General features: G+C 42.4%; 1 protein-coding gene across 1 annotated transcript in view; it reads left to right on the top strand.

Annotated features, from left to right (window-relative positions):
* The window catches only part of LOXL2 (lysyl oxidase like 2), a 57,937-nt gene that overhangs the window by 22,439 nt on the left and 19,732 nt on the right, over nucleotides 1–15,766 (top strand). The window contains exons 2-9 of the mRNA XM_075858683.1: nucleotides 1,292–1,663; nucleotides 2,345–2,520; nucleotides 10,042–10,253; nucleotides 11,994–12,216; nucleotides 13,605–13,788; nucleotides 13,874–14,025; nucleotides 14,640–14,807; nucleotides 15,565–15,730. Coding sequence (XP_075714798.1) covers nucleotides 1,327–1,663; nucleotides 2,345–2,520; nucleotides 10,042–10,253; nucleotides 11,994–12,216; nucleotides 13,605–13,788; nucleotides 13,874–14,025; nucleotides 14,640–14,807; nucleotides 15,565–15,730 — 1,618 coding nt within the window. The 5' untranslated portion in view covers nucleotides 1,292–1,326. The remainder of the gene's footprint in view (nucleotides 1–1,291; nucleotides 1,664–2,344; nucleotides 2,521–10,041; nucleotides 10,254–11,993; nucleotides 12,217–13,604; nucleotides 13,789–13,873; nucleotides 14,026–14,639; nucleotides 14,808–15,564; nucleotides 15,731–15,766) is intronic.

Below are 15,766 nucleotides of genomic sequence, written 5' to 3'. Positions count from 1 at the left end.
ATTTCTACTTGCTCACTGTAAATCTTCGTCACGCATTTAGCGGCGATTCACAGGTATTGCAGCCTTTTTTCCTATTGAAGTGAATGGGAGAAGCGGCTGCAATACTTGTGAATCACCATTGAATGCGTGTCAAACATTCACTGTGAGCAAGTAGAAATGAAGGGGAGCACTGCGCACCCTTCAAAATAGCTGATCGGCGGGGGTGCCAGGTGTTGGATCCCGACCTATCCTGAGGATAGGCCATCAATTTTTACTGGCTGGAAAACCCCTTTAAAGATTTGTGTAAGTTTAAGGACGTATAAGAATTCTGAGACATAGGGCTTCTTTGAAAGTGCCATTGATTTTATGGCACCTTACCACAGATGCCCAACACAGCGACAAATCAGTAAAGAAGGCGTTTGATACAAAAAAAAAAACGTTTCTGATCAGCCCCTTAATTCTGGAAATCTGGTATATTATAATTAGTCAGAGGAAAAAATATCATCCATTTTGAAGGATAATACTACGTGATATATTACGCTTTTCCATCCTGACGGATTCCGGAATAGGAAAAAAACTTATATGGCATGGTACAACGTATGTTTAACGTACATTTCATGGGCTTTTCAATAGCTTTTCATGACTTTCCTGTTAAACAGATACCATTATAGTCTATTGGTGACAGATACGTTAAACAGATGCCTAATAGTGGCATCTGTCACCCCTATAATGGTATCCGTTTAATGGATAAGTCATGAACTTCATGATGGATAAGTCATCAACTTCATGATGTATCTGTTTAACGTATACCGTTAAAGTCTATGGTGATGGATGCCACTGTTAGGCATTTGTTACAGTTACGTTTAGCCGTATACATTAAACGGAGGCCAAAAACCTGATGTGAACAGAGCCTGAATAGTATATAAATTGCACATACGAGTTGGGTGTTTTTCATCCTTCAATAGAACAGCGCCATCTAGTGACACAGATATTATGACAAACAACACTATGATGGTAAACATCTATATAACTATTCAGAATTTGTGTCTCTACAGCTTTATATAACCATGAGCGTAATAAGACAGTGCACTTCTTTTGTAATATACTCTGCATTGAAACTGTATCCCCTAATCTGATTTCAGAGACCGAGGCTGCATTGGCGCAGTGTATGTTGGTATATGAAGGTCCACATAGACCTTTATATAGATGTATGTATGCACATTGCAAATTGACGCAATGAAAAGTACATTTATTGTTATGAACGGAGTGCTTATATCTCATCTCTAATCTCTATGTCTCTCTTTTATTCCAGGTGAGGTGTCACTGCAGTCACTTTTGTTATAAGCCATGTTGGCGGCTCACATATTCCTATTCTTCCTCACTCTGAGTACACCCACATTGGGGCAATATGAGCACTGGCAGTATTATCCTGAATATTACCAACCACAAGCACCTGACCCACTACCCACACAGCCACCCAAGCCACCACCAAAAATCCACGTGCGGCTGGCCGGAGAGAAGCGCAAGCATAATGAGGGGAGAGTGGAAGTTTTTTATAATGGAGCGTGGGGCACTGTCTGCGATGACGATTTCTCGATGTATGCGGCTCACATAGCCTGTCGAGACCTGGGCTATATGGAGGCAATTTCATGGGCACCCAGCTCCAAGTATGGTAAAGGAGAAGGTAAGAACATTGTAAGAATTTTCCAGTTTTATAATTATAAATTGTTCTTCAAATGCCAAGATGGCATAGTGCGGGTAGTATGCTGCATAATATAATCCACTGATCTATGGTTCTTTATTATAATTTTTAATGGCTTAAGAAATCCATACCAACAGTCAAGCTAGGGCTACTTATTCCATGCAAGGCTTAGTAAGTGTTGTACTAAGATTTGCCCATAGTGCCATTCTCTTAATTTTATGGGCCTAATGACCACCATAGCGGGCATAGCAGCTGCTATGGGGCCAGTAGCTAATGGGGACCCACCTCAACTTTAAGGTGAGAGGCTTTTCATGCCCTGAACTGCCTTGCTGCTGGAGAGGTGCCCAATTTCAAGTTTTGCTATGGGGCCCTACGGTTACTAGTTACACCCTTCTTCTTTTCCATAGAAGTTAATGGAAATGTTATGTGACTATCACAGTGGACACAACTGACTATAGTGAAACATTATTGGGGTGCACAAAATTTTCAGTGAACTTCAGCTCTTGAAGCCACTGTATTCACGCATGAGTGAATCAGTGATAGTCTATTAACCAGTGTGGGCTAGTGGGATGGTTCCTATATGTAACATGTTTTAGGTATATTACATATTCTGTAAAATTCGACACTATGTTGTGATATGATCGTGCTTACTGTCTCCAACAGGACATATCTGGATGGACAATGTGCACTGTGTCGGAAGGGAGAGAAGCATAGCGGAGTGCAGCCATAATGGTTGGGGAGTGACGGACTGTAAGCACAGCGAGGATGTGGGAATACAATGCAGTGACCGGAGGATTCCTGGTTTCAATTATGACAATGCCTTAGTGGAGAGGCTGGAGGTGAGGAATCATATTTAATTGTGGGAGTTGGAATTATTTGTACAGAAATTCATGCTGGACAAGGTTATTATATGGTCCTTACTGCAATATTGACAGGATAACATAGAAGCATCCCCTACTTTGGAGAAATGGGGCCCAAACCTAGGTTGCCCACTCCTCCTTTTATATTGGCACGCAGTGTGAAGTTGTGTTGCGCTTCCCTTTTCTATGAGTATCAAACAAGACAGAGGGAAGTTGGCCTATTGGTTACCCTAATGGTTAAAAGTTCTGGGTCCTTCTGTGCCAGATGGTGGGATGTGGTGATATGAAGCATAAGTGAGGTGCAGCCCCCTCCTCTATACATACTTCTGACCTCAAGGTCCAGCTTGACTGCAGGAACTGGTCACACTCACCAGAAGACAGGGCAGAGATTCCTATGACATTAACCACTTAATCATGTCAAGTTTTCCATTAATCACCATCATGATGCACCTCACACACCCAGTGTATATCTCATACACAAGTCTGTATACAGTAGCTTAGTCTGTGCAAATAATTTTACCTCATATTCTAGCTGGTGAACAAAATTATTATCTCCCTCATATATCCGCCTTTTGCTATATCATATATCTGCCTATACAGTCATTATACACAGTCATTATACACAGTCGAGTCACATTATTATGACCACCAGCTAATATCCAGAGTAACCGCCGTGTGCAGCACGGACAGCAGCTAGACGGGCTGGGAGTGACTCAATAAGGTGCTGGTAGGTTGTCTCCGGTATCTGGGGCCATGGTGACCGCAGTGCATCCCACATCTGCTGGACAGTGCGCGGGGGAGGATCCATAGAGCGAACAAGAAGATCGAGGGGGTCCCACAGATGCCCAATTGGGTTCAAGTCTGGCGAATTAGGGGGCCAGGGAAGTACTTGGAAGTCTTGGTCGTGCTCTTCCAACCATTGTCGGACATTTCTAGCCGTGTGACATGTCGCATTCTCTTGATGGAATATTTCATCTGCCCCAGGGAAAACAAACCGCATGTATGGGTGGACGTGATCTGCAACGATGGATTCATACCCAAATCGGTTCAGAATGCCGTCCAGATGGATGAGTAGGCTCAGAGAATGGCATAAAAAAATTCCCCAGACCATAACGCTGCCGCCACCAGCTTGTGATCTTTTAGCAATGGTTGCAGGGTGTTTGTTCCCTGATGTTTCTCGCCTGACACGCCAACGTCCATCCGTTCGATGAAGCAGAAAACATGACTCATCGGAGAAGGCAACTCTTTGCCAATCATCGGTGGTCCAATTCCGATACTGCCGTGCAATTTTAAGCCTTTTTTTAATGTACTTTTTTTTTTAGCAAAGGAGCAGTGACCGTCTGCTTCGGAGCCCCATATGCAGTAGGGTTCACAGAATTATTGTTTTAAACACTCGTCTTGTAGCCCCCCTGGTTGGTTTTCACGGAGAGCTGCTCCACTGTAACATGTTGTTAGGCAATCGCGCACCTTCGTAGTCGACGTTCACCTCTCACATTAGTGGCATATGGTTCTCTGCAGTTTCCACGACGGTTATTCCCAATGGTGCCTTTTTGCAACTCTGATAAATCGACCCTTTTACCCATGGCAACAACGAGTGATATGTGCTCAGCCTATCGCACACCATATATACCCACCAAGCCAGCCCACCACACAGCACTTCCTTCTTGGGCTACGCGCTGCCGATGTCGAAAGTAGGAGGGGGTCATAAAAATGTGACTCCACTGTGTATCTATGTCCTATATCTGCCTATATATGTACACAGTCATTAAAGCTATGTCATATATCTGCCTATATAAACAGTCATTATCGCTATGTCCTATATCTGCCTATATACACAGTCATTATAGGTATGTCATATTCATTATATTTGTGTTACATACCTGTCTGTATACAAAAACATTATACTATTCAAATGTCAGTCTCTATACACAGTCATTTTACCCCTCTCATATATCAATCTGTATAGACAGTCATTATAACCCTCTCATATAACAGATATTATACTTCCCTCATATACTAATGTGTATACATAGTCATTATACCATTCATGTGTCAGCCTTTATAGCTATTTCATATACCAGCTTGTACACACAGTTATTAAACCCCTCTCATATACTAGTCTGTATATACAGTCATTATACTTTTCCTATATACCAGCTAGTAAACATAGTTATTATATCCCTCATACAAGTCTGTATACACATTCATCATACTTTTTCTTTATATAACAGCTTGTATACATAGTTTTTATACCTCTTTCATATACCAGCCCATATACACAGTCATTATACCTTTGTCATATACTAGTCAATATACAGTATATAGTTATTATATTATTCATGTAGCAGTCTTTATATACAGTTAATTGCTTATATACCAGGCATGGCTGTTGCTAGATATCCCTTATATTTTCCATACAAAGAGGGGGCATGCTATCACACACAACTATCACACCTAGTATACGGTACACATTTCCTAGCTCACAAGAGCAATCTATCTCTATATATTCTATAGAGATATACGCTATTCAGACATAACATTATAAACCACTGACTAGTGAGGTGAGTAACGTTAATTATCTGGTTACAATGGGGCCTGTCAAAGGGTGGGATATACTAGGCAGCGAGTGAACAGTCAGTTCTTGAAGTTGATGTGTTGGAAGCAGGAAAAATAGGCAAGTGTAAGGAGCGGAGGGACTTTGACAAGGGACAAATTATTATGACTAGACGACTGGGTCAGATCTTCTCCAAAACGGCAGATTTTATGGGGTGTTCCCGATATGAAGTGGTTAGTACCTACCAAAAGTGGTCCAAGGAAGGACAACCGGTGAGCCAGTGACAGTGTCATGGGCACCCAAGATTCACTGATGCGCGTGGGGAGCAAAGGCTAGCCTGTCTAGTCCGACCCCACAGAAGAGCTACTGTAGCACAAATTGCTGAAAAAGTTATTTCTGGCTGTAATAAAAAGGTATCAGAACACACAGTGCATCGCAGTTTGCTGCATTTGGGGCTGCTTAGCCGCAGACCGGTCAGAGTGCCCATGTTGACCCCTGTCTTCCGCCAAAAGTGCCTACAATAGGCATGTAAGCATCAGAACTAGACCATGGGGCAATGGATGAAGGTGGCCTAGTCTGATGAGTTACGTATTATTTTACATCATGTGGATGGCAGGGTGTGTGTGTGGTCGCTTACCTGGGGAAGAGATGGCACCAGGATGCACTATGGGAAGAAGACAAGCTGGCGAAGGCAGTGTGATGCTCTGGGCAATGTTCTGCTGGGAAACCTTAGGTCCTGGCATTCATGTGGATGTTACTTTGACACGTACGACCTATCTAAACATTATTGCAGACCAAGTACACTTCTTCATGGCAACACCATTCCCTAATGGCAGTGGCCTCATATGGCAGGAGAATGCGCCCTGCTATACAGCAAAAATTGTTCAGGAATGGTTTGTTGAACATGACAAAGAGTTTAAGGTGTTGACTTAGATTTAATGTTATGGCTGATCAGTGTATATAGCTAGATCTATAGATCCAGGCTTCCCTAGCTGGAAGATGTGATCCCAATGATCCCATTATATTAGGGAATTGCTATTTCTGCAATAAAGAAGCACCAAGGTGGATCTTCACATTAAATTGGTGCCCACAGCAGACATTTCCCTATTTATGTCCTAATCCTTTTTACCATGATGTGGGTGATTTGCTTTAGGTGTGGGGTCAGCTCTGTTTACTCACTGCTGTACTGTTCCCTGTGAGAGCCGGGTACTGGTGCCCAGAGTGCTTGGTCTGGGTGTCGTGTGAAGCGTCTGGGTCACAAGTTCAGTGTCTCTTCTGCATGAAGAAGCTGTGTTTGCGGAGAGTGTGGTCACAGCTAAATGAGAGCTAGCCAGGGTATATATAGCAGGCATTCTGCACACGGTGTGTACCCAGCTAAACACTGAGCGAGTCTGTGACAGTATACTTAGGCTCTTGCTCAGCTCTTTTATATCAGACGTGTTTTTAGTCTAGATAAGTTCTGTTTACCGGACCGGTGGAGTATTTCTTGTATACCGATCTGATGTGGTTTCTATGTATAACTGGAGAAAGTACGTCTTTTTACCCGTCATGGAAAGGCAGGAGGCACTGGGCTTTTCACTTCTGCCTTTCAGTACTGCTCCTATTGATTTGAATGTACCACAGTGGCAGAAAATGTAGCAACCATGGGGCCCTTGAAGAGGGGGTACCAGCTTTGTTGGCCCCATTTCCCCTACCTAAAGACTGTAGGAGCAAACACAGGAATGTTTCTAACCACAAGCACCAAAAGCGAACAAAAGAGGCAAACCAGTCTTACAGGCTATGTACACCTTTTTTTTTTAAATAAAAATGTCTATCAGTGTGTTTGGTGCAACTTTTTAATTCCATTTTATGAAAAAAATATTGTAACTTTTTCAGATACAGCTGCTTTGTTTCCTGTATACAGAGCAGCTGTATCTAACACTGAGACCTGTATCCGTCAATCAGCAGGACTGAGGGGTTCAGTGTCAGCGGGCCGGATTCCTCTGTAGTCGTTTACATCTAAAGGCCCTATTACACCGGCCAATTTTGGCCAGTGCAGCGAGCACCGATAAACAAGACAGCTCCTGTCACAGATTGCTGTCTTGTTTACACAGGGCAATTATTGGCAACGAGCGTTCTATGACCGCTTTTTTGCCTGATAATTGGCCAGTGTGAACTTAGATGTGATCAATAACAGCTGGATCCTGACCCGCTGACACTGAACCTGTCAATCCCGCGGATACAGCTGCTCTGTATACAGACTACAAGGCAGCTGTATCTCAAAAGTAAAAAAAAAAGGCAACAACATTGCATTCTGCTCTATGTGATGACATTGCACAGATCTGTATATAATAAAATAAGTATTCATTTTTACAGTAAGTTTTCATGATTACATAACTACCTATATGCCACTTGCATGTAATACATAACATTGGGGTCTCATGGGCTCCAGTTGGAGCTCCTATGTGACTGGTGCTTTAATTAAAACCTGCTGCCTAATATTGTGTAGGTCCCATTGTGTTGCCAAAATGCCTCTCACCGTCGAGGCATGGACACAAGAAAGCCTCTGAAGGTGTCTTGTGGTATCTGGCACCAAGATGTTAGCAGCAAATCGATCAGACTTCTTTTTACAGCAGTTCCCACAGATGCTCGATGGGATTGAGATCTGGGGAATTTGGAGGCTGAGGCAACACCTTGAGCACGTCATCATGTTCCTCAAACCATTCAGCATCGTCCTGCTGGAGGAGGCCACTGCCTTTACGGAACACCATTGCAATAAAGGGGTGTACTTGGTCTACAACATTGTTTAGGTAAGCGTTACGTGTCAGAGCAACATTCACATGAATGCCAGTACCCAAAATTTCCCATCAGAACATTGCCTAGGGCATCACACTGCCTCTGCCAGCTTTCCTTCTGCCCATAGCCTCCTGGTGCTATCTCTTCCACACCTAGCCGTCCACGTGATGAAAAAGAAAATGTGATTCATCTGGCCAGGCCACCTTCTGCCATTGCTCCATGGTCCAGTTCTGATGCTCATGTGCCCATTGTAGGTGCTTCCAGCGTTTGATAGGGTCTGCATGGGCTCTCTGACTGGACTGTGGCTACACAATTCCAAACACAGCAAGCTGAGATGCACTGTGTGCTCTGATACCTTTCCATCATAGCCAGCAGTAACTTTTTCGGTAATTTGTGCTACAGTAGCTCTTATGTCGGGTCGGGCCAGACTGGCTAATCTTTCCTCCACACGTGCATCAATGAGTCTTGGGGGCCTATGGCCCTGTTACCGGTTCACCGGTTGTCAATGAGTCTTGGGGGCCTATGGTCCTGTTACCGGTTCACCGGTTGTCCTTCCTTGGACTTTTGGTAGGTACTGACCCTACATACCGGGGACACCCCACAAGATCTGCCCTTTTGGAGATGCTCTGACCCAGTTGTCTAGACATCACAATTTGACGCTGTCGAAGTCGTTCAGATCCTTACACTTGCCCATTTTTCCTGCTTCCAACACATGAACTTCAAAAACTGAATGCTCACCAGCTTTCTAATATATCTCACCCCTTGACAGGCGCCATTGTAACCAAATAATCAATGTTTTCCCACTGGTATTAATGTTATCGCTGATCGGTATATATAACTTTTATATCTCTTCCACCCTGGTACACTAGAGGGGCTTCCGGCATTATATTTAATAGGTATTTGGATATTTATCCTGAATTACATTCAGTTATAAATAGTTCCTTTTACCACGGAAAGAGCCATCTATAAAATACAATACATCTGTGTCTATACAGGTCCTGTGGGGTTAAACACACATCTGGCAGACACTGGTACAGGGCAGAGCCTCCCCCATCATCTGCTGTGGACACGTAGAGAGAAGCTCTGGTTGTGACTCACTCAGGGTGTGTGGGATGAGCTGTAAGAGAGCACTGTTATCCTTTACACTTGGCTAGACTGCTGAGCTAACACTCTTCGTGATTGCAGTTACAAAGAGCTTCACTTCAGTTGCATCTTATTATTAGTGAATCCACAAACCTACAAATAAATATAACCATGTAGATGAGACAGCCCGAGCCTTGGACAGTCCTATCCATATGTCTCATCATACATTATAGGCCTCCTATTCTTGACGCAGTGGTATGTTATATACCCTCCTATATATGACATTGTAGTTTGTATACTTTATTATGGCATTCTGAGTTAATAGAGGAGAGTGCCTCATACTGGACCTCCATTAAATAGCATTTTGCACCTAATATTTTCTTGAATAATTATACAATTTTTCTGGGGTAGAATAATTCTGCCATGACCCCTAGTGGGTTTTCCTTGCAGTATAAACAATGGACGCCATATTGAATTTTATGACATAAAATCTTGTAGGGATTCTCCATGTTACACGCAGTTTTATAATCTGGACTTGTGAAACATACTGACTTGACTTTATATTAATTGACAATAAATCTGGATATAACTACTTTTCCCTTTGAACATATATATATATAAAACATATAAGCCAACTTACATCAGTTCAGTTCAAATCCCAAATTTGCCAAATACCATAAGATATTTTATTTCTGTGCTGAGATTGAAGATCGCACTTACAAGCCTTCTGTGAGAAGAGTTTTAAGGCCTGTGTCCCCATGACAACACTTACCACGCCTGGGTTCTGGCAGCTCAGCATTATAAATGGGAAACACAATCCAACCAATGATATATTTTCTTTTATTTTCTTACCTGGACCAAAAAAACTGAAGCTCAATTCTGGTTGGTCGCTATGAGGCATAGTGTGCCTATGATAACACTGAGCTGTTTAAGTGAAGAGGAGTTATGGGAACACAGGTTCATACCCTCTTCAAACCACTGGTAACCGTAAATTCAGTACATTCACTATTCCTTGAAGCCTAATGAAAGTAGGATTTAAAAGTCAGCGTCATATTTATGTTCTGTGCGTAATATTTTTCTTATGGTAGGAGCTGAATATCCAGGTTGAAGATGTGCATATACGTCCAATCCTAGCCACATACCGAAAACGTATTCCTGTTACAGAGGGGTATGTAGAAGTCAAAGCGGATGGCACTTGGAAGCAGGTGTGTGACACCCAGTGGACCCAGAAGAACAGCAGAGTAATATGTGGCATGTTTGGTTTCCCCGGAGAGAGGAAATACAACCAGAAAGTGTACAAGTAAGTGGGCAAACCTCACATAAGGACTATTCTTAAGAGAAGTAAATGGAAGAAGTAGGTTTCCAACCGAATACCTTAGTGATTTTATCTTGGTAAATAAATACAGCAACATCACATTCTTACGTGTTTAACCCCTTAATGATCAGCCTATTTTAGACGTTAATGACCAAGCCATTTTTTACGTTTTTCCATCGTCTCATTCAAAGAGCTATACACTTTTTATTTTTGCGTCGACATAGCTGTATAAGGTCTTGTTTTTTGCCGGACAAGTTGTATTTTTTTAATAGCACCATTTTGGCTATTGATTAACTTTTATAAACTTTTTTTTGGGGGGAATAGAAAAAAACACAGCAATTTGGCCACACTTTTTTGCGTCCTAAATTTACGCCGTTTACCATGTGGTATAAATAACACAATAACTTTATTCAGCGGGTTGTTACGATTGCAACGATACCAAATTTGTATCGTTTTTGTATGTTTTACTACTTTTACACAGTGAAAACACTTTTTTTTTCAAAATTATTTGTTTTTGCGCCTCCATATTTGAAGAGCCGTAACGTTTTTATTTTTTCGCCGATGCAATTATAGGAAAGCTTGTTTTTTTGCGGGACGACTTGCAGTTTTTATCGGTACCATTTTGGAGTAGATGCGACTTTCTGATCACTTTTTATCACATTTTTTTTAAGGCTGGATTCAAAGAAAACAGCAATTTTTGCATTTTTTTTACGACGTTCACTGTGCGGGTTAAATGATGTAATAAGTTTATAGTTGGGGTCAAGACGGACGCGGCGATACCAAACGTGTAACTTTTTGACTTTATTTTGTTTGTTAGTAATAAAGCCGTTTGTAAGGGGGAAAAAGTGGGTTTTTCATTTTTTTTTTTTACTTTTTCTTAAACTTTTTTTTTACTTTTTTACTAGTCCCACTAGGGGACTATAATATGCGATTCTGCGATCGCATTTATAATACACTGCAATACTTCTGTATTGCAGTGTATTATGCCTGTCCGTGTAAAACAGACAGGCATCTGCTAGGTCATGCCTCCGGCATGACCTAGCAGGCATTCACCACAGGCAGACCTGGGGGCCTTTATTAGGCCCCTGGCTGCCATCGGAGAAACAGACACTCAGCGATCTTATCGCCGAGTGTCAGTTGGATGAGAGGGATCTCCCTCCCTCTCTCCAAAACCACTCAGATGCGCGCTATTCAGCACCGCATCTGAGGGGTTAAATGGGTGAGATCGATACTAATATCGATCTCACCCGGCAGAGCAGGGACGCCCCCAGCCCTCAGCTACCTCTGGCAGCTGAGAGCAGGGAGATTTGACAGCTCCCTGCTCTGTTTACTTATTCCGATGCCGCGACGTAAAAAGTCTATGGCATCGGAATAAGGCCCGTTAGTGACCGACGTAGAAACACTATGGGCCGGTCACTAATGGGTTAACATGTAATAATCACAATATTGAGGTAAGTGTCTCACTATTACTATATGGCATAACATATCCTGACTAAGAAGAGTCTACAAACATCCATTAGAATGTAGTTTATGTTCTTTACTGCCATCTGCTGCTCTTAACTAGTACTGCAGCATCCATCTCCAAAACATAAAGTACATTAGCGCTTTTACCATCACGTGTGAAAATTGTAATAATCTATTGGCTTCTATGTTACAGCTGTGATGTGTTTAGTAATGTGAAACCATTTTTTCGTTTTCCACTAATTAAACTGCATCTTTTTCCAGAATGTTTGCAACTCGCCGGAAACACAACTATTGGCAGTTCTCAGCTAACTGCACTGGAAGTGAGGCGCATATCTCCAGCTGCAAAGTGGGAGGAGTACTCACCCCTAATACTACCAGTAATGAGTCTTGCTCCGGTGGAGCTCCCGCTGTTGTCAGCTGTACTCCGGGAAGAGCGTTTGCCCCTAGTACAGTCAGAGGCTTCGGTAAAGCGTTCCGTCAAGAGGTGCGACACAGGTTATGTCACTGATACAATAATGACCTTGAAAAAGCTGCATCTGCAAAGACTTCCATTATTTTTAATTTAAATAGGTTGTGTTCCTAGACCACCATAACCAAATCCAGAAATGCTCCAACTATACCTAGAAACTCCCAACATCGCCCATTATTCTATGCAGCGCACAGCATTGATCACAGACATAAATTCCAATGTAATATAAGGACACACATTCATATTTGACATCAGCAGGAAGGTATTAGCACTGTGTCAAAGTCAGTTTTATAGCGCCTAAAGGGCATCCAAGCTTCACTACCCTGATTAGTAAACAGGCCGTACTTGCTTACAGACGACCTGTCACCACGTCTTCTTTATTTAAAAAAAATAATTTTTATTCCCCATGAAATAACGATTCTGGAGCATCTTTTCTTAGAACTCTATGTTGAGCTATTCCTCTGCTATTCCTCCTAGAAATGGATGTCGAAATTGACAACTGGTGTTACCAGTTGGGGGCATGTGTCTTTACATAGACTGACAATGTCCAATCAGTGCTGACAGCCTCACACTGTATAGGGAGATGCCTCTACGTCAAGGGGAATGGTAACACCCAGTTGTCAATTTATTCATAAACTTCCAGGAGGAATAACAGAGGAATGGCACAAAGCAGAGTTCTAAGAAAACATGCTCCAGAAACTGCATAGGGAATACAAGTATTTACTAAAATGGACATTTAAAAAAAGCTGACAGGTCATGTAAACCCTGCCTACAATAGCAGCCAATGTGTCTGACTGCCCTCCATTAACAGTGCTGGCAGGGTGCTTCCTATGATCAATATTAACAACAGAGTTTTCCACATAAACAGTACCAGGAGCAGCCCCCCCCCCCCCCATAAACGGTGCAAACATACTTCTTCCCTTCACACAGTCATAAAGCTAAAATATAAAATTTTAGCTGCCTGCAGCCACCACAAGGGGGAGCTCACTGATTGCATACTTATACAGCTCCTATTGAAGTTAATGAAAGCAATATGAATTCATATGCAGCAAGTTCCTCCGGCAGTCTTTGCAAGATATTTACCTGCCCTGCAGAAAGTCTAAGAGGTATCCCCTATATCAAAAAAACTCCCACTCAATCGAACAGATAAATAAGCAATACTCAGCTCAATCTATAGGGTTGTCCAATAGCCGTAGATGGTTGTTTGTTTAGGTAAAAATAAAAGTTACTAAGGGGGGTAGGAAGGAGGTGACATTAATTTGAAATGTTAATATAACACGTTTAGGGAGTGGAACAATTTTTCTACCCTGCCCTTATTGACTGAGATGGCTTTTTTGTTATGGGTATTGAACAAATGATAGTTACTTGTCTCACTGTGGTGTCCCTTTAAACCTATTTTATAGCAGCCACTGGTACGTCTGAGGGGCGGAGCAAATATTGGAGAAGGACGAGTTGAGGTCCTGAAGAATAACGAGTGGGGAACAATTTGTGACGATCGGTGGAACTTGGTGTCTGCCAGTGTGGTCTGCAGGGAACTAGGGTTTGGAAGTGCCAAGGAGGCCTTAGTAGGAGCACAGTTGGGGCAAGGTAATTTAAGAACATAAAAAGTGATATATCCTGATTTATACTGCCAACATGGCAAGAGATACACAGGCTGCTTGTCTCTTCTCAGGAATGGGCCACATCCATATGAGTGATATCGTGTGCACTGGTTTTGAAAAGTCAGTTATAGACTGCAAATTTAATGCCCACTCCACCGGCTGCAACCACGAGGAGGACGCTGCAGTGAAGTGTAATATACCAGCCATGGGATTTCAAAACCAGGTGAGATAAAGATGACTTTTTTTTTTTATTTTTTATATTTACTAGGTAAACAATATCTACCGATTCTCAAAAATATTCCATTAGTTGAGGACCCTTCTTGGAGATACCCCACTATTGATGCATTGTATCAGGATAAATCTAAAATAGTCACCCTTCGGATTCCAGGGACAGCCATAATACACTCAGGGGGCTCAGGCGTGGGTATTTTCAGTGGTAAGATCATGCAGTGTAGTTCTGAGAACATTGCATTCATATGATGAACCTACTATTGGTCTTGGTGGGAACTCTCCAATGCAAACTGTGTTCCTTTCCATTTTGGCCATGTAACCATCCCCATACAATGTAAAAGGACAGCAGAAGTCGTCCCAATACGGTAGGTCTGGTCTAGTCTAGTCCGCTCCTATGCAATTTTCACTTCCATGATAGAATCACTAAATTTCTTCAGGAAACAAAGAATTACCAAGATTTGCTGTGTATTTACGCTGCAAATCTTGGTAATTCTTTCTTTCCCGAAGAAATAAGTAATTTTAAGTATATAGTGATTCTATCAAAGTGAAAATTGGATTTTGCCATGCGTATGTTCACAATTCATCCTAGATTGTCTTTCCACACAGGTACGTCTGAACGGGGGCCGCACCCCTTCTGAGGGACGAGTTGAGGTGCTGATGGAACATAATGGCACGCTGAAATGGGGCACTGTGTGTAGTGACAGCTGGGGCACATTGGAGGCTATGATTGTGTGCAGGCAGCTAGGACTGGGTTTCGCCAGCCATGCATTCCAGGTACGCACTGAATATTAGATGATACAAGCAGGCTCCAGCGGTGTGACGCCATTGCCAGTTTTAACTTTCTAATCTATTTTTGATTCCTCTGGGTAATGTCACACCCGCCACTTATGTAACTGTTGGGACGTGTTGACTACATGGGATTATTACATCCAATTATGTTTAATAAATTTTCATGCAGTCACCTACATGGTGACGTCATGCTGCAATTATATTGATGGTTGCCAATGAATTCCCCGGCTACTTTGTCATAATTACTACTTGTCACCACTCATGCCATCACCCAAATTCTTATGTATGCCAACTGAAATGCCTTTTCCCATCTAACTCTCAAGTTCCTGGCATCCCTATACTGGGACTAACTAGCAACAGTGGTGTTTAGTCCCTGGTTTGTACCCCTTAGTTCCTGGTGACCCAGTACCTCTGTACCCATTACTATAGACCCAAAGGCAATTCCTGGTGATCCAGTAATTTAGCAACCATCCTTGAAGGTTTTTGTCAGTGGTCTAACATCTCTATAGCCATTGCAAGTGATACAGTGGTTTAATAACATACGTTGCGGTCCACTGGCATAATAATAATAAATATCCCTGGTAGTCTAGTGGGTTTATAAACAATATTACTGGTGAACCATCGGCACCACTGAAGCAGGTGGTTGTGGCAGGTGTGGTACCTTATTTGCACCTCTCATCAGTTACATGGGCAAAACATTTTTAGAACCACTCTCACAAGCCGCATTTATTTGTCTCTCCAGGAAACATGGTACTGGCCGGGAGATGTCACAGCAGATGACGTCATCATGAGTGGAGTAAAATGTTCAGGCACAGAGATGTCTCTGGCACATTGCAGACATGATGGACTTCGAATCAACTGTCCCAAAGGTGGAGGACGTTTTGCTGCTGGTGTATCTTGCGCAGAGAGTAAGTATTAAGCAAGTCATGTACAAGTCATGATAT

This window comes from Rhinoderma darwinii, chromosome 3 (genome assembly GCF_050947455.1).
Source record: "Rhinoderma darwinii isolate aRhiDar2 chromosome 3, aRhiDar2.hap1, whole genome shotgun sequence".
Lineage (NCBI taxonomy): Eukaryota > Metazoa > Chordata > Amphibia > Anura > Rhinodermatidae > Rhinoderma > Rhinoderma darwinii.
The sequence above is the reverse complement of the archived record's forward strand: the minus strand, read 5'-3'. Positions and strand labels throughout refer to the sequence as shown.